Here is a 19,912-nt window from a genome sequence, read left to right on the forward strand (position 1 = left end):
AGTAAAGTGGCATTCTGGCAAGCATCCAGTTAACTTTTATCAACTGAGGTAGACTGACCCGATAATGTTCTTCAAATAGTCCCCTTCCATTCCCTCCCAGTGGCTTTTTTGTATTTCTACACAGCTAATAATCAGAAAAAAATGTTACAGGTGCCCTTTTCAGCAAGTCAAAGAAAGGAAACATACAGGGCTTGAACCCATATGGATAGTAAGAAAATTACTTGGTGTATGAAGCTTCATTCTTTTGTAACACACCGTGTAAATTTTTAAATGTTTAAAATAAAGGTATTAACCATATAGTATGATATACTTTTCCTCCACTGATGTTGGCAAAGAGTAAATACGGATGACTGTTACTTGTTTTCAGTCCCTGTATATACTGAAACTAAAATTTCTTATGTGTCATATCTGTCATTTCTCCCCTGAGAAGTAAGTCATGACAGTTGAGGTGACAGTGTCTTTCTTTAAATATTCCAGGGCACAAACAAAAAGACCCAATTGGAAAAATACCACATCTTATTATAGGTATTTTCTGAGAGGTGCATTTATTTTATTACTCAGTCCTTATTTTTTCTCTCTCCCTCTCTCTCTCTCTCTCTCTTTCTCTCTCTCTCTCTCTCTCTCTCTCTCTCTCTTCTGTAGCAGTTATATGCTGCCCAGCTAGCTGCAATGCAGGTATCTCCAGGAGGAAAGCTCCCAGGCATACCCCAAGGCAACCTTGGTGCTGCTGTATCTCCTACCAGCATTCACACAGACAAGAGCACAAACAGCCCACCACCCAAAAGCAAGGTACCCTTTTGAAGAAACTACATGTTTTGACATTTAGAGTGTACTTTTCATTCAGTGATATTTATTGAATATCTATTATGTGCCAGCAACTGGGCTAAACTCTAGATCTCCAAGGAAATAATAGTCTAGTAGGATCAGTAAGGAACGTGTCCCTATAAATTTGCATACCTACATTTAGTCACTCGTTTATTCAACAAACATGCATTTATAGTAGGAAATGTGAGTGACACAAATATTTGTAAGATAGGTGTGCTGTCATCAAGAATTTTACAGTCTTATAAAACAGATACCCATCCTCTACGATACAAAGTCTTAGAAGGAGTTGCAGATAAAGTGCATTGGAAGTTATTAGGACAAAGAGATTATTACCTTCAGTGAGAGATCTGGGAAAAGTTTCCCGAAGGGGCAACTGAAATAGACCTTAATATATGAGTATGATTAGTGAATACAGAAAATCTTTTATATAAATATCAATAACTATTATTACGAGGTATAGTATAGACATAATTTTCGATGTATTATTCAGCCAATGAGATGATCGTGTACAGATAGGAAGATAATACTAGTATTAAAAGTAAGACTGTTTAGAAATAGTTTTGTTTTTAGAGCTAAAGAAACATTTCCTGAGAGAATGTAGAAAAGAATCAGGAGAGTTTCAGGTAATTTGTTTCTTGGCTCAGAAGAAGAGAGAAGCAGAAAAATTAATTTGAATTTCTTTGTGATTTTTAAGATCTTACCTAGATGATAGTATATGAATATATTAAACCTTCTGTGGAAAAAGTAAAAAGAGTAACCATAAAATAATTTTTCCTGACGTTAATCAGGGAAATAATCACACATTTTCTAACAATTAGAAAATATTAAGTAGAAAACTGATAACAGTTAATTTACCCCCAAAATAATACTGTTTTGTCTTTTGCTGAATTACCTAGAAAATTGCTTCTGCTCTTCGTTTCATGAATTCATGTTGAAATATCTAAAGGATAATAGGCTAAGAGTAGTCACAACGGTTGAAAAAATACACAGAGAAAAAAATTAGAAAGTACTGCAAAAGAAAAAAACAATCCAAGAATTTTTTTACTCCTTCTGTAGTGCCCTGGCAGGTGTTTTTCACAGTCAGTGTATTAATCCAGAGTAGAAATTGGGAAAGAGAAGAGATGGATTGGGAAAGTGTCCTCCAGCCTCTATCTCCCCAAAACCTCCAAGTCTGTTTTTATATAGTAAGATATAAATATGTCTGGAATTGTAACTGAACCTGGACAAGGACCTTAGACCTCACCAGCAACATGTGCAAATGTATAGTGCAAAACATTGTACTTACTACTGTGATATTAGGAAACATGCATAAGCCACTTTTAAGAGCTCTTTCTGCTGTGTAATGGACCTTGCATGTTCTGTGCTTGATGTATACCTAAGGCCTGGTCTGCTTTTCTTCATGATCACAGCAGAACATATGTTTTTAAAACTTGGTAATAATTATAACATTTATTAAATATAATTTAATTTTAAAGCAGTGATGTTTTGGTGTCTCCATGGACCAGCAGTTTCAATGTATTACATGTACAGGCTAACACTGAGGAAAATAAATAGCTGTAGCAGCATAGTCATTGTCGCACACAAGTAACTCTGTGAGGTATCATTCTGGGTTTTTTCCCATGACTTATTAATGTGATTTCACATCATGTTTTATAATGACGCTTTACATTAGGACGTTTCATCTTATGATTTTATAATATATAGTTCACTTGTAAAGGACTAATGGGTTTTTCCTGGTTCCTAGAATTACTTTTTATCGTTAATATCTTCTCCCCAAATGACTTAACTCAAATAATCATGAAGCTTTTGATGTCAGCCTCATCCATTTATGCATCTGTTTATTTGTTCATGCATTCATTCATACATTCAAATGTTTATTGAGCACTTGCTACAATACATTCTTAGGTAACCATGGCAAATGTAAAAGTGACTGAAAGTTGGCCAAGATTAGGACACTGCTTTATGAGCTATATGGTTCCAGACATTCATAGAACTCCACGGACTGGATGCAGAGATTGATTATTTCAGTAATGTTAGAATTCTCCCATATTCTATGGTTTTAAACACCTCCATTTATTTAGTACTAGTAAAAAAGTGGATTGTGTTTCTATAAGCTATGATTATACTTAATTTTAAAAATATATTTATAGTTTATCGCTAAATTTCACTTTTGGAAAATTAGCCTTCATGAATTTTCTATCATATAAAGTTTAAGAAAACCATGGATGTTGTATTTTTTCCCACCTACAGTTATTATAAAATACATAAAAAGTTTAACCCAGAATAAAGTGCCCCTTTTTAAGAAACAGCCACGATTTAATAAAAATACGTCCTTTCTTTGCTCATTGTCTTCTAGCATACTGTCTGCCACCATTCTTATTGTCAGAAAAGGTGTCTTAAATGTGCTTGGTATTTTAGCTCAGCAGTAAAGTTTAGTGGGTTAAAAATAGCCAGACCAATAAATATTACTGTTGTCATTTTAATGAAGAACATAGCTAAAAAAATACAAGCAACAATAAATAAAGAGGTCCCATTTCAATACATGAATTTAGTTTCTTAGAGGCTGGAATTGACATTTATACATGGTATAATAAACATTTTGCCTTCACAAAGCCATTTTAGTTATATATAATTGTTATCATTTATTATTATATATATATATATTTTGAAACAATCAATTCTTAGTGTCCTGGGGACATTTTCTGTGTGTTTTATTGATGGATTTTCATGTCTGTCTTACTATACAATAGAATTATTTTATTTAGCTTTGTGTTATCTGCCTACCTACCTGGCATAAGCCAAACTGATGATTTATGTTGAAAGTACCTTTATTGTACTTTCAATAGAAGAATAGAATCATAAGCCACATCTAGGTGATGATGTAAGGAAAATGATCTTATTGACAGCTGTCAAAAATCAACCATTTTCTCTGGGTTTTCTTGCCTGCCCTTCTTCCTAGATTTGCCTTTGACTCACAACTCCAGAGAAGGACACAAACAAAACTTATTTGCAATTTGCAAAAATGGAAGGGGGGAATCAAAGGGAAGGGGCTCCAAAAGACTGTAAAATTGTACAGCATGAGTCTTCTGATGCATGCTGTTTTCAATCTGCTGTGTGCCAGTTGGAGGCTTGAGGGGGTTGTGTGTGCACTAGAAAGGATAATGCTGAGAAATGATAGAGTGGCTGTGACCTCCAAGCTCAGCCTGGAAGTCCAAGACATTGATTTCACTTAGCATTCCTGCTGAGAAATCTGGCGGAGTTCAGTTGTAATAAAAGAACAAGATTCTGTTCTAATGGTAATGGCGTATGACAGACATATCACTTTGTCTGTCCTCAGCACCAGAGAGAGGAGAATTGGAGAAAGGTCACCTGATCTTTCCGTGGTGTTGTACGAGTGCTGTACTGAGCTTTGAACTGCCACTTAGGAACATAATTATTTATAATAGTAAATGATAAAGAAACCTTTAGAGGACTCACAGTAACCTTCTAAAAACTGCAGACAGGAAGTGTGTACCATAAACGTGAAAACACAAAAAGAAATCTGCTCTCTTCAAAATCTGCATTGGAGAACTTGGATAGCATTGCTGGTTGAATTAGATGTCTTTAAACTTACTGTTTTGAACTGTTTTCATTAATGCCTGACATATTGTCATTGCTTAACTTTTCCTTATTTTTTATGCCTTGATTATATTATGCACAGAGACAAGAATTTGTTTTTATAATATATTTTGCCAAAGGTTGAAAAATTAAGGCTATCAGCAGGTTTTAAAAATTTCTCAGGTGTTACATAACATCTTTCTTAATGCATGTACACTTGTCTCGTTAGCAATTATTTAATTTTTCCCCCTCTGGATCCTACTCCAGGACTAATTTTTTTAATATTTAGTTCTTCAGGGATATTCTCCTAGCTCATGCATATCCTCACAGCTGAGTTTCTAGCTAAATATTGATTAAAATCTTTGAAATCTTGAACTTATGTATACAAGAGATCAAGTTTAAAGGAAATTTTAGGAAGAATTCTATTTCTCATATTAAGGAAAATTATTTAAAGTCTTGTGTAGCAGTATTGGGCCTTGAATCCCATAGACAATATTGCTGCTCTGAATCTGCTTATATCCCTTAACAAATGTTTAAATTGATTTGTTTATAGTTTAGCGTTCTGCCACAGAATGGACACAATTTATTCAGTGACTTTCATTTTTGCACCACATACTTCTTTATTTTAATGGTTTTCTGCATTGTTTGCTGCAATCTTTTAAAAAAAACCCTAGATAGCCTTTCTTTTGTGATAGTAATTGATCTCTTGATAATATTTGTTTGGTAAGAATAAATTATTTCTTTTAAAAATAACAGAATCAATATCAGCCTTAAAATAGTTATCTTAGGAGGAGGAGTATTTTTACCTGGTTTCACATACAACTCACGCAATTGTTGGTGACGAATAAGCTTATAATTTCCATGTTGTCAGGAAATCCTCATATGTCATAGATGTGCTAACCACCTGAACTTCACATTTTAAGTGTTTTGCTATTGCAAAAGTAGCCACCTCTTGGGAAAATTTTAAGTGCAACTTGTAAATACTATGAAACGTCTCTTGGTATTTGATGAAAACTTATATATTGCCTGCAGCTAACCAAGAGTAGTTAGATTGAAAAGCTGATGACAAGAGAGGATTCCTGGGTGCTTTTCTTTTAACCTTGCTCTGACCCTAGTCATACCCCTGGTCGCACTTGTGTCTCTGTCAATGACAGGAGCACATAGATTGTCCAAATCAATTTTTTTTGTTCTTTTCAAATACTTCTGGCAGTGATGTTCCCATTTGCTCAGCAGTAGCACCTGGGAGTTAGGACAAGGAAAATAAATATTTTTCCAACAAGCCAGAGAAAGCCCTAGCCAGCTGACCAGACACAATCAGATACTTTCAGGGGCAATATCCTTATACATATTGTTTCAAATTCAGAAACAAGAAGTGGAACTGTATTGTTTTATCTGATCCTCTTTCACAGACACAGAAACGAAGATCTTTTCTGAATTGGTAGCCAGGTGCTTGTGTTAGTAATGTCAGGAGTGCCATGACTCCTCTTGGCGCACCTATTTTTTGCTATAATGGTTCCAATCACATAGTTTCATGCTAGCAAGTAAGCATTTTATCAGTACACACTGATCTACAGGGTAGAATTTTATAGTTTAATACTATAAGTCATAAACTATGGTACATGACACACAAGATTACTTAGCACTGTATGTTGGGAGTATGAGAAATCAGAGGATAATCATGATTCGTCTTAACTGAAAATTAGTTCTAACAGGAGATTTAGGAAATGAAGCTTTTTTGCTAACTTTGAGACAGTGTTCTATAATGCCAGTTGGGGGAAAGGCTCACTACAAAAGTGCACATACAGCCTAACCACAACCAGGTCAAACCACCACCACACTAACTATAAAAACACTGTTTTTAATATTTGACAAAAACATCCTTTCAAGATAAAGCAAAAGACATCAAAGAGATTTCATAAGTTTGAAATGGACCAGGAAGTACTAAGGCCTCCACAGTAGTAGTGCCATCATGAAAAATTCAGAGAGCACTGCTCAACGTAATCATAACTGCAGTTAATAGTTTCACATTTTATCTGGCCATATAAAATTCTTAGTAGTAGTAGTTGCTAGAGATGTGATTTCCAATATGCAAAAATTCCTAGAATGCTACTATTTGACTTATTTTTAGAGCTTTTCAGGTCAAGATCTCGAATAATCATTACTCAGTAAACAGGGTCAGAACTGGTCTCCAAATATAGTATTTCTAAGTAATCCACACTGCTTAAATAGCACTAATCAAAGAGGCGCTTCCATTCATCTATATATGTAAGATCAAATAAAACCACGGATTCCTCCTGAAACTATTAGACCTGGTACTTTTGTAGATTTCATGTCTCCTAAAACTTCAGAACAGAACGGGAATGTTAGCCTCAGCTAATTATAACCACAGTTAAATTGGCCATTTTCTATTCTTATGCTTAAACACTGTCTGGCATATCAATTAAATGCTAGAATCTCCCTAACACCTTGCTCTGTACAGCTGCTTCGTGCTTTGTTGAGTAGCTATCGAACACCCCTCCTTCCCCCCGTATTTCAATATCTATGAAATAACAATTTTGTGAGCCTTTGAGATGTGATATGGATGTGTCATACTCAAGAGGTGAATTCATTTGAGAGGAATCACCCCATAGAGTTAAACTGTAAATGTGGCCCATTACCATTATCATCACTTCCTGTGTGAGACATAGTTACAGTGGGCATAACATAGTCGCCCTGTCATTTTAAATAAAATAGTTTTCTTTTTGTGGCCCCTTGTTGCTAAACTGAAATATGTTAAATGAAGTGTTATCAGTAGAACCCCTGTGATGAGCCTTCTCCTCTCTGTTTCATTTGTATTCAGTTGACAGGAATCTCAAACAGCTAGGTACTTAAACAGAGGCTTTTCTGAGCACAGTGGTATTAAATGTCCAAGTAGGTCATTCGGTGATATATTCTTATGACTCAGAAAGCGGGGCCGGGGGGGGGGGACATTTGTAACATAAAAACAATAAAAATTATAAAATAAAGAGACAGGCTAGTTATAGTGTTGGCATTTTTTTAAAGGCAAAATATACAGAGGGATTTAGGTAACATCCTTTGAATTCAGCTGGCCTGGCCTGTGTCCCCGGGTATACTGATTTTGTTTTGACAGGAACCTGTTTGGAACACAGCAGCCAGCTCTGATGAGCCATGTCAAAGCTTTTTAATAATGCAAACCATGGGGGAGACAAGAGGGTGTTGAGCATGTGCAGAGACAGGAAGACCCACACAATCACATTTTTTAAGCGGAAGTTGCCCTCTAAAATAGGTCCTACACAATGCAGAGTCACCGTCCCAAAAGCTGAATGTTGAAAGCATTTTAATGTTAAAACCAGGCAGTTAAAACCTAAATAGTGTGGGGAAGAAAAACAGAACAATGTGAAAGGATGTCCCTGTATTGGGGTTGCGGGGGGGGGGTGTCTAGTACAACGTCAATAAACGTCATGGCTAAATGTAAGTCATCAATACATTAGACTGAGAGAGCGAAAGTGCACTTCTGTAGTTATCTTTCCTTTTAGGGAATCATTTGTAATTTGGGCTTCCTAAAACATTCTTCAAATCAATTAAAATCCTTTCTTTTCTATCCTAAATGATTGATCAGTGCCTCATTTGAGCTATTGATTATCGACCCCTTTTCACCCCTTTAGCCTTGACCTGTACTAGAAATGCTTGAATAGAGAATTGAGAAGTGAAACCATGGAGGACCACACCTCAGATTTGATTCATTTGAATACCTTCTGCTTAATCATTCTTTCCTATTCAAAAAAATAGGAAGAATTTTAGTAGTCTCTTTAACAGAGATGCCCCAAAAAGTATAGATTTGTTTTCTACATGACAGCAAATTATTAATGTCTTATTTAGATAGATGGAAAATAGAATATATGCCTAGTTATTTGTTCAGTTTTATCAATAGATTTTTCTCTAGAGAGAACCAAGCATTCCACTAATATTTGTAAACACTATAAAATAGAGAGTAGAAAGAAAATAATACAGTAATGAAACAGATGTAAATTTGAGTCAAAAAAATAAAAAGATGTAACCTTCTAAGCTGAAGGCAGACAAGATCAAAACCAAAAGTATTCAGAAGTTTTATTTATTTAACAAATTGTATCGGCTGTTTTGCTTATAGAATTATGGAAGCTTCAGTAAGAAGGAAATGCAGAAAATATTCAGTCCAACACACAGTAACTCAGTCATGAGGTTACTTTGCCTCTGCCTAGTCCGCTGCAGTGACAGAAGGAGTACACCACTCCATGAGGTGGCATTATTTTTATTTTTATTTTTAACATCTTTATTGGAGTATAATTGCTTTACAATGGTGTGTTAGTTTCTGCTTTATGACAAAGTGAATCAGTTATACATGTACATGTTGTTCCCATATCTCTTCCCTCTTGCGTCTGCCTCCCTCCCACCCTCCCTATCCCACCCCTCCAGGCGGTCACAAAGCACCGAGCTGATCTCCCTGTGCTATGCGGCTGCTTCCCACTAGCTGTTTTACGTTTGGTAGTGTATATATGTCCATGCCACTGTCTCACTTTGTCCCAGCTTACCCTTTCCCCTCCCCATATCCTCAAGTCCATTCTCTAGTAGGTCTGTGTCTTTATTCCCATCTTGGAGGTGGCATTATTTTATTCAGAGTAACTTAATGTCACAGTATTCTTATTTAAGTAGAACTGTAATCAACTTTCCAGGATTTCAAACTATGGTTTCACTGAATGACAACTGTATTTGTTAGTAAAATAAGAGAAAACTCAACCCAAACTGGATTAAGCAAAAAGGAAATATATTCAGTCACATTAAAAAAAAATGTTATTCTGATTTCAGATGTGGTTTAATTAGGAGCCTAAACAGTATCACTTGGAATTGGTCTCTAGCCCTTAGCTCTGTTGTTTTCTCATTCTTTAAAGGACTGTCCCTTTTTAGTGTTCTGTAACACCCTATGCTTACATCTACCATTATTGATTCAACAAATATTAATGTATGCCTGTCATGTGCCAAATTCAGTTCAAGACAGAACTACAGCTACTACAGCTATGAACAGGACACTGTGTCTTCTTTAGATTCTGCAGTCTAATGGGAAATGATAAGCTATGAGTAATTAAAACGACAATTTTATATATTGGTAAGTGCTGTGAAGAAAATAAGGGTAAAAGAGTGCCTAGGGACAAGCAAGGGAATCTCCTTGAGACAGAGCTATAAGGGAAGCCCTCTCTGAGACTTAAATCATGAATAGGAAAGTACCTGCAAAGATCTGAGAAAAAGGTATTCCAAACAGGAGCAACAGCAGTTGCAGAGACTGTAATATATGAGTGAGGTTGACAAATTCAAGGTTTAGGAAATAGGCCGGGATAGCTGAAATGCAAAGAACATGAGGGAGAATAAGAAATGAAATTGGAAATGAGAAAGACCACATCAGGTAGGACTTTTTCATGTTAAGTTTTGAATTTTGTTCTAAGTGCATTCACTTTTAAAGAGAAATTATGTATTTTCCATTTGTCGTACGACTTATTAAACTCTTGTAATTATCTATTCATTGTATTCTTTTCTTAGGGTATTGTGTCTTTCAGGCAAGGGAATTTTTTTCCTTTTATCTTTTGGACCAATTAGTTAATATTTTAAGTGTCTCTACATTACTTCCCTAGAAACACTCTGGAGTTTGAGTCCTAATGACACATCCTGGACCTTGCCATTGGAGAGACAAGACAATTTAATTCAACAAATTAATTAACAAATTGATTGCTTATGATGTGTCTGTCAGAGCCCTAGGACCCAAGGATACTGGTGAACAGTGTAGATGGTTCTCTGCCCTCATGGAGCACAGTGTATGTGGTGAGGGATGTGGTGAAGGGATACAGACAGAAAAAGACAATCACATTAAAGCCTGTTAAGGGCAGCAAGTAAGCACCTGGAGTACGGATTTAACCTACACTATTTCCTGGGTTTTCTTTAGATTCACTTACTTTGTCAGGTTTTTTTCATTAGTAATATATGAAAACACACACAATTGATAGTACCTGATAACACCTATAGGAAGCAAATTGCAGGGTTGAATTTTTGGAGTGATATTTTGGTACTAACACCTAAGTATTGGTTTTTAAAAAGTCATCTTAAAAAATTATAATTGCTATATACTAGTGTTGATAAGAGTTTTAGAATTCTTATTTTACTTGATCTCTTTTGTGAGTAGGTTTACAAGTCACATGAGAAAACAGACCCTAATTTCTAATCAGATTTTTACTTTTGACATGTTTTTTTTAATTTTTGATTTTTACCCAAAACTTTATAACCCAGTGTGATTCAAGTGCAACAGACTTTTAGCTATCTTTTAAAAAAAATCAGTGAAAAATGTGCTATAGTCTCAAAACAATTACAACAGGGCAGTTTTAAAATTATGAAGAGCGTTATTTTCATCATTGGGATAAACTTGCTTTGAGAGGACAACATTCTTTCAAAATCAGCCACACATTCTCTCTCTTACTGCCTGTCTCTCCCTGTCTCCTTTCCTCCATCTGTCCCTCCCTCTCCTCCCCTCTTCCCTTCTCCCTTCCTCCAGTTACAAGCTTTATTAAAGTCACACTTTTTGTCATATAAACAAACATGCAATGCCACCCACTTAAAAAAAGCTTTTATAAAGCTTATTAAAACTTCTATAAATAATGTGATTATTTTCTTGTTAAAACTCATTATATGATTTATTTAAGCATGTACATTCACAATGCATTTAAAATCCTATTTGTTTTACTTATATTGAGTTTATATACAAAGTTCTAATGTATCTATTTTGTTGTATTATATTCCATGAAGAAGGATTCCTTTTTAGTTATACCTCTTCTCACATTTTCTCATGCACATACAATATGGTAGTGGCATTAATTGCACAAAGTTAACTTAAGGAGAAAGAGAGACTATTTTAATCCAGAGCTGTCCAAAAAGTTATAAAATAGTGAACTCCATCATCATTCTTGCAGTTTCTCATTTCTTCTAATAATCAACTAAAGAACACAGTCATTCTTAATTATAGTTTTTTGAACAAAGACCAGAAAAGAAAATGTGTAACTTGATTAGTATGAAATGTGGGGGGAAAAAATGCCTTCATCATATGCACAGTGCGTGGTGTAATTCACATTGACTGTGAATTATTGTCTAGAGCAGGGGTCCCCAAACCCCGGGCTGCGGACTGGTATCAATCTGTGGCCTGTTAGGAACCGGGCCGCAAAGCAGGAAGTGAGCTGCGGGCGAGCTAATGAAGCTTCATCTGCCGCTCCCCATCGCTCCCCATCACTCGCGTTACCACCTGAACCATCCCCCCAACCCCTGTCTGTGGAAAAATTGTCTTCCATGAGACCGGTCCCTGGTGCCAAAAAGGTTGGGGACTGCTGGTCTAGAGTCTACTTAATATGATCAGAGGAGCTTGCAAGCATACATTCCTTATCTCACGTATCTTCAAGTTGGAGAACAGGGGGATACAGAATAGGATTCAAAATATAGAACAGCTCTTGTTTTTGTTTTTTTTTTTTTTTTGAAATAGGGAACAATCTTAGAATTCTCTTATTTTACTTGAAAATAGATTTGAAATTTTTTCTATACTGAAATCAGAATTTTGCTCACGAAAATTTTAATCATAAATATTAAATTTGAAAAGTACATTCTTAATGACTCAGAATATTGAATATTGCTAAGAACTTGTTTAACAGAGTGCTGCTTGGAAAGCAGCATGTCTAAAAATGCAAGTGTCTAAATATGAAAAGCTAGCAATTTTCCTTAACCTGAATCACGTACTTAGGTGTCCTCAGGTTCTCAAGGGAAGAATGTACCCCTTTCCTAGTCCTGGACCTCCTTGTAGATAATATAATTGGATGCTTCTTAGAATTCTATCCCCCTCCCTTTGTGAGCTTCAGGACTTACAATTGCAATATCCCACAGCTTTTAGCACTCGTACTTCCAACTATGGACTAGCTGATTCCATAGGGTGACTTTTACAGAACCCAACCGTTCATCCTTTATGATTTTGGTTTTTCAAAAGAATAAGGATGAGATCTCTAAATTTAGAGCAGAATGAAGACCAGAATTCTTACTTTACAGGTTTTACATTACCAAAATAATATGAAAGAAAAAAAAGTATACTTAAATAGAAAAAACAGTATATTCCCCCAAATTGTTTGCCAATACCAGAAAAGACTAGAAACCTTACATTTTCATAAAACCACAAAATATTTTTTATTAAAGCTCTGTTAGATTTCTTTGCAAGACCAGTTATCAGTACTGAGATTCCATATGAGACCTTCATTTAAATTGGGCCTTTCAATAACCAAAGAATCTTATTTTTTCTAGTTTATTATATAATTTGAGCTATTATGGTTTGTTGTGCAATTTTGATGACTTTTGGCAGTGTAGATATTTCATAATAGGAGAAAAAGAAATTGAGACCAAAAATAGAAAGGATGAAGTACTGCAAAAAATTTTCTCTTGTGGTATTTCCAGTAGTACTTAAAATAACATAAGGAAAAAATGCTGTTGTGAAGTATGTACAAAAGCATTATGACAGCAGTAGGAATGTCCTTAAATAGGTACAGATTTTTGTTTTCTATACTTCTCCGTGTAACTCTTTTGAGGATCAAAGTTTCATTTTAAGTCTGCGGGAGCTCAATATTCAGGTCAACCCTATATAAATACAGGGCAAGACAAAAATTTTGCGTCAAGTGATGGAATTTTTAGCACCGGTTTTTATGCAGATAGTGCTGTCATTTATCTAAAAAATGATGGTTCTGATACAATTTTAAGAGAACCTCTGGGTAGTTTTTGTTTGATTTGGTTTTGCTTGTCTTTTTCTATTAGCATACACAGAGTTGCAGTGAGCTGGAATTCTGATCTGTTGTATCTGGGACGATAATTTATGGACTTGCAACAAACTAAATGAAGGAAAGATCAATTCCATAAGATTAATCATATTACAAACACTTTCTTTACCCATTGAATTTTAAGTGGCTGCCCCATAATATGCAGTCGATAAATGTTTACTAGATTAAATGTTTATATTATACTACTCAATCTTAATATGAATTGAAACCTTAGTTATCACTATCTGTGATATAGTCTTCACTATATGTCTATTTTTGCAATTAAATATATTAATACAACATTATCTAAGATCATGTATCTGTATACGTTTTCTGTTATTATTTCAGTCATATATTCTTAGCTATTGTCAGGTGAACTTTTGGGCCTTTGGTGTAACCAAGTTATGTTCTAGAATTCTGGGCATCTTAAATAAAACATTAAGGAGTTTAATGAGACAAAAAGAAATATTTTTTAAAGTTTTTAAAAATATTCTTTCAAAATGTATTTTGAAATGAATTCTATTTTTAAAAACAAGATCCACTTAGAATGCACAGTTAATAAAATATGATTTATCCTAAATGAGATATCTTCTAGTGGGAAAATAGGAATAAGAATGTCTGCCTTCGGAAAGAGATATATCAATAGACTTGACATTTTGCTTGAAACAATGCTATATGTTTGTTCACTGGTTTACATAATTTTTAAAATATCATGTAATGACTATGTTATTCATAGATGAAGCTTCTTAGAGTCACTCTTAGAAGATGTCAATACTGAGGTTTGTTCAATAAACACCTTTTTAGCACCTATAATATACTGGACACTGGTAGAATAAAAAAGAACAATAATTAACACTGTACAGTGTAATGGGGAAGGCAGCAAATAAACTAACAATTAAAATACTGTGGGCTAAGTAATAATCAAAGAATAATATGGAGAAACGGAAAAAAGTTCTCAACACAACCTGGGGAGAAATAGGAAGATAAGGAAAGGCTTCCAGAAGGTGTGCCATTTACATGGTTTTTGAAGGAAAATGAGACAACCTGTGCAAAGACGTGTAGGAATGGAAGAGTAGAGTGTGGGAGTTCATCTGAACTTTAAAGAAATAAGGTTTACAGTAATGCATCTCTAGAGCTTTGGGAGTGAACTTAAGAAGAATGAAAATGTAAAGATAAAAATGTCTAAAAGAGGAAGTCTAACCATCTTCCCTTGGCATTCTCTAATCTAGCCCCACTTACCTCACTAGCCTAAGTTATTCTACTTTTCTCCCAATCTCAGCAATTTGTGCTCCAAATGGAATCACTTCCTCATGTATCATGTTATTTCACCTCTTTTTGCCTATGTTTGTGCCACTCTACCTCTCTGGAATGCTTTTGCCCTCTTCATTCCACTTTTCCCTCTTGCCTGGCACCAACTCATAAGACATATGTCCACTGTCACCTCTATGTGGAATTGGCTATTCCATCATATGTGACCACACTACATAGACATGTACTCCTTGTATAGCATCACAGCACCTGTATAACTGCACTTGCCTTCCCTTGTATGACTCTGAATCCCTTGATGGTAGGGAGTATATCTTATTCATCCTTAGCATCCGGTGTAATGCTTGACATATAATCATTGCTCTAGTTCTTTTAGAAGAATAAACAAACAAACAAATAAACGAGCCATCTGTGGAAGTAAGCCAAGATACTATGTTCAAAAATATGACTGAGTTTGGGACCCCTTACATAGAAGCATCAAAGATCCTGGGCTTGAGGATAATCTCAATGCAGCGTGAGGGGAATACAGTTGTACCTAAGAAAAGTAAAACAGTGCTGTTGTACTATGTAGAAAGACCATATGCACAGAAAGGTTATGGAACCTAAAAGTAAGGTTTGTTATTGTTTATCCTGTCAGTCTAGGTGAGATACACTGGATTTAGGAAATATGAGTGTTCTGATCATTCAAGAGACATCGTATGTAATGAAGCATACATAATCTACTAGTCCTTACTATGGTCTGAGTGAAGTACAGTCATCCCTTGGTATCCACAGGGGATTAGTTCCAGGACCTCCTTGGATACCAAAATCCACGGATGTTCGAGCCCCCTATGTAAAATGGTGTAGTACAGTTGGCCCTCTGTATCAACTGCAGTTGGTTGAGTCCGTGGATGTGGAACCCAGGGATACGGAGGGCCAACTATACTCACTACTTCTTCGGCCCTGATTCTGATAGTGAAATTTGCATTTCGAGGTATCTTGAAATTAAAAGAAGAATACCTTAAAAAATTCAGCAATATTTTGGTCAGGTCTAAATTAATTAATTGACATTCTGACTTATATATTAGCCTCATGAGTTTGTTTACTATGAGTACATCTTCAAGTGAATGGCCTCCCTTATGTATGTTGACAGATTGAGAGTGTGCAGAGGGCTTCCCTGGTGGCGCAGTGGTGAGCCTGCGCGTCTGGAGCCTGTGCTCCGCAACGGGAGAGGCCACAACCGTGAGAGGCCCACGTACAGAAAAAAAAAAAAAGAGAGAGCAAAAAAGAAATGAAAGGCATAGGCTTATACTAATATAAGCTACTTTTGTTATATTGTTTAACTGACAGTTCAAGTAAAGTCTTAGGAGGGAAATTTAAAATTTTTCTCTCTTACTTTTGTAAGATTATCTTTCTCTGCTTCTCTTTTAGGCTAATCAATCTACTCAAGTACGGCAGAGAAATAGTTCACCTATACATTCATTTGCTTATATTATATATAAACATTATTGATATTATATATAAACATATATATATTCCATTCTTTACTACAGTAATCAAGAATGCAGATTCATTTTATTTGGCAATCTAATGACCTAAAGCAACATTCAAAATAAAGTCGAATCTAAGGTAAATGCACTCATTCTTTCTCCTTAGTTCAGTTTAAAAGATATCATCAAAACTCTTATGTAATGATATCATTACAATTGCTATATGAAATCTTTTATGCCATCCAGACTGTGGAATGTATTATTCTCTTAATGTTATGGGTTGGGAAAAATTAAACAGGAGGCATTACAGCTGAGTTTCACTACGCATTATTTTAATTGACTATTTCTTAAATGAATATCTGATAAATCAATCTTGCAATTCCTCATGCTTCACGACATGCTTAACTCAATACAGACACTTAAGAATCATTATGCTGTGAGAGCCTTAATACAAATTTGAGATCATTATAGTTAAAATCAGACTCTTACCTGATGCTCAATTCTAAGCCTTTTCATGTTTATTGAATTTTCTTTGGACTATACCTTCAATTTAATATTATAACAATGATAGGCAGAATATATAATCAAGCTAAGCATCTTCAATATGTTGAGAAAAAATTATTTTGTCTCCAGGGTACAACATAAAAACTGGCCTTAACTGCCATTCTATATAAATAATCCTCAACCCTTAGAATTTTTTAAAGACGTCAGTTCCCTCCTGGTCACTGCCATGAAGACAAAGAATGCCTCAATGACTCTATCGAGATTATCATTAAAATAAAAGGATATTTGGAGACATCAGCTATAAATCACTATAAAATGGCCTGTGGGTTACCTTTGACACAACTCATTTGAAATAAACCTGGGATGGATTCATAGCCGTTGGTCAGGCCATTAGGTGGGCTAAAGGTCTTTTCCATCCTCTCTTTCATTTCTTGTAATATTAGTTCCTCTCTAAATGACTTGGCAGCATTTGGATATATATAAATTGACATATGTTTTATGTTGAAATAAAATAAGTCCACTTAAATAATAGTGTTGAGGATGTTTATGGCATTTACTTGAAATATGTACTCTTTTGATGTATAATTTAGATACATGAATACATTTGGAATTTACTTGTAGCTATTTTGTTAAAATATTTCATGATATGATATTATAAATTTTTTGCAGGGGCCCAGATTAATATTATCCAAATTGAGCTCTTAATGATCCCTATCATAATGAGGTATAAAAATCTCTTCAGAATTAAGAAGAAACTGCGAGATTTCAGTTATTAGTCTGATTTTTCAAAGAAATTGCTTAACAATTTTTTCCCTGTTGGCATTTAGATAAGAGGCAGCTCTGAAAAGTTGCCTAGACTTAATGGCCCAGTGACTTGGGTTTGAGTCCGAAGCTTAATGAAGTTATGACTATTGGCAAATCTTTGAATATCTCTAACTTCAGTTTCTTTATCTGTGAAGTGAGATTGATAATATCTCACACTCTTGCTGTGAGACTTAAAGTAAGACAAAATGTATGAGGATGCTTTTGTAACTTGTAAAGTTTAGCTGTCAGGGAGTAAATTGAATAGTATTAGAAAATCAGCATTAAAAATGAACAGATATAAAAGTATTCAAATTATTTTAAATAGTATATGGATTATTAAGCTTACTAAATGTACTTTTATATATTTTATGATATTTAATTGACTCTCCCCAAATATTTATGTAACAATAGTGTACAGAATTATTAGCATTTATTTCTTCTTTGGAACTAGCTCTCTTTTTTTAATGTAAATTTATTTATTTATATATTTATTTCTGGCTGCATTGAGGCTGCATGCAGGCTTTCTCTAGTTGCGGCGAGCCAGGGCTACTCTTCGTTGCGGCGAGCCAGGGCTACTCTTCGTTGCGGTTCACGGGCTTCTCATTGCGGTGGCTTCTTCTCTTATTGTGGAGCACAGGCTCTAGGTGCACAGTCTTCAGTAGTTGTGGCTCACGGGCTCAGTAGTTGTGGCTCGTGGGCTCTAGAGCGCAGGCTCAGTAGTGGTGCACAGGCTTAGTTGCTCCACGGCATGTGGGATCTTCCCGGACCAGGGCTCGAACCCATGTCCCCTGCATTGGGCAAGTGGATTCTTAACCACTGAGCCACCAGGGAAGTCCTGAAACTAGCTCTCTTGATGACAAAATGGCTTTATAAAATCAGCATTTCTTTTGGAGTGGGGAGAAGTTCCCAGGTAAAAATTGCATAATTTTTGTATTCAATTAGGCATATACCATGCCTTTTGTTTTATTAACTCTCTAATAAGTTAATTAGGAGAAAAGGAAAAAGGAAAAAAATACTTTGTCAGTCACAATTAGAAAATAATTGCTTTTGATGAATATCTCAGGGAAGGGAAAATAATCTTTATTTCTGGTAATAATCATCTAATCCCAAGTAGCAAATTTTATAGGACTAAGTGTTCTAAGAGCTCATGCCCTTGACACCTTTCTGTGTTTTCAAACTCTTCAGAAAATGAGGTGTCAGGATCAACAGAATAAGGAAATGATAACCTTTTGAAAAAGTTCTGAAAATTGCATTTAAATTAAATATCTAAGATCCAAAATCCAAATCCCAGTCCTAGACTAGTGAATCAACCACATTTGTGACAAAGTTTGGTCTAAATAATCTAGACTAAATAAAATACAGGTTTTTTTCAGAAGAATTTCTTTCATGACACTCTTTTAGATTAATCACAATCATATTTCTTTAAATGTAGTTGGCCTTTAAACAACGTGGGTTTGAACTGCATGGGTCCACTTATGCAAAGGTTTTTTTCAACAAATACATTGGAAAGTTTTTTGGAGATTTGTGACAATTTGAAAAAACTTGCAGACAAACTGCATAGCCTAGAAATACTGAAGAAATTAAGAAAAAGTTAGGTATGTCATGAATGCATACAAATATATGTAGATATACATATATACATATACATACAAATGTATATGTATATACATACAAAATATGTGTTAATCAACTGTTTATGTTATCTGTAAGGCTTCCAGTCAACAGTAGGCTGTTAGTAGTTAAGTTTTGGGGGAGTCAAAAGTTATACTCAGATTTTCGACTGTGCAAAGGGGTCACTGCCTCAAACCCCAAGTTGTTCAAGAGTTAACTAACTGTATTACAATTTTCTAGCAGCTTCCATAGCCTTAAACTGTTGTGTCGTTTAGTGTCTATATATTGCTTCACCAACTGGAATATAAATTCCTTCTCCCCCATGACTAGCACAGTTGGGAATAATTTCTAAAAAGATGCTTATGGAACAAATTAAAGAATAAACCTATCACATGAGAAAAAAAAAAAAGACCAGGGCAAATAGGACAACTCTTCTAAATCTATATTCAGAAAGGAAGATCACTAATACTGCTCTTAATCTGACGGGTGAAAATTGCTCTGGGTTAAGATAAGTGGGAGTGAGAGAAATGAGTTTTGCATTTATGTTTTATTTTTACTTATCTTTGGACTTTTAATCCTTTGTTTTCAATGACTGCCCCTTGTCCTCTGCAATGAATGGAGTGAAAAAGAGTTGTAGTTTGGATGTCCTGACCTAGTAAAGTTTCAGGTCAAATTAATAGGAAGGGGCTTCCCTGGTGGCGCAGTGGTTAAGAATCTGCCTGCCAATGCAGGGGACACGGGTTCGAGCCTTGGTCCGGGAAGATACCACAGGCCGCGGAGCAACTAAGCCCGTTCGCCACAACTACTGAGCCCGTGCTCCAGAGTCCGCGAGCCAGAGCTACTGAGCCTGCGCACCACAACTACTGAAGCCCGCGTGCCTAGTGCCCGTGCTCCACCACAAGAGAAGCCACCGCAATGAGAAGCCCACGCACCGCAACAAAGAGTTGTGCCCCCATGCAGCAGCAAAGACCCAACATAGAC

General features: G+C 35.5%; 1 protein-coding gene across 7 annotated transcripts in view; it reads left to right on the forward strand.

Annotated features, from left to right (window-relative positions):
• Positions 1 to 19,912, forward strand: part of SOX5 (SRY-box transcription factor 5) — a 991,328-nt gene that overhangs the window by 919,735 nt on the left and 51,681 nt on the right. For all 7 annotated transcript variants that reach the window (XM_060306246.2, XM_060306247.2, XM_060306245.2 and 4 more), the window contains one exon: positions 643 to 789. In XM_060306246.2, the coding sequence (XP_060162229.1) occupies positions 643 to 789 (147 nt within the window). The remainder of the gene's footprint in view (positions 1 to 642; positions 790 to 19,912) is intronic.

This window comes from Globicephala melas, chromosome 10 (genome assembly GCF_963455315.2).
Source record: "Globicephala melas chromosome 10, mGloMel1.2, whole genome shotgun sequence".
Classification (NCBI taxonomy): Eukaryota; Metazoa; Chordata; class Mammalia; order Artiodactyla; family Delphinidae; genus Globicephala; species Globicephala melas.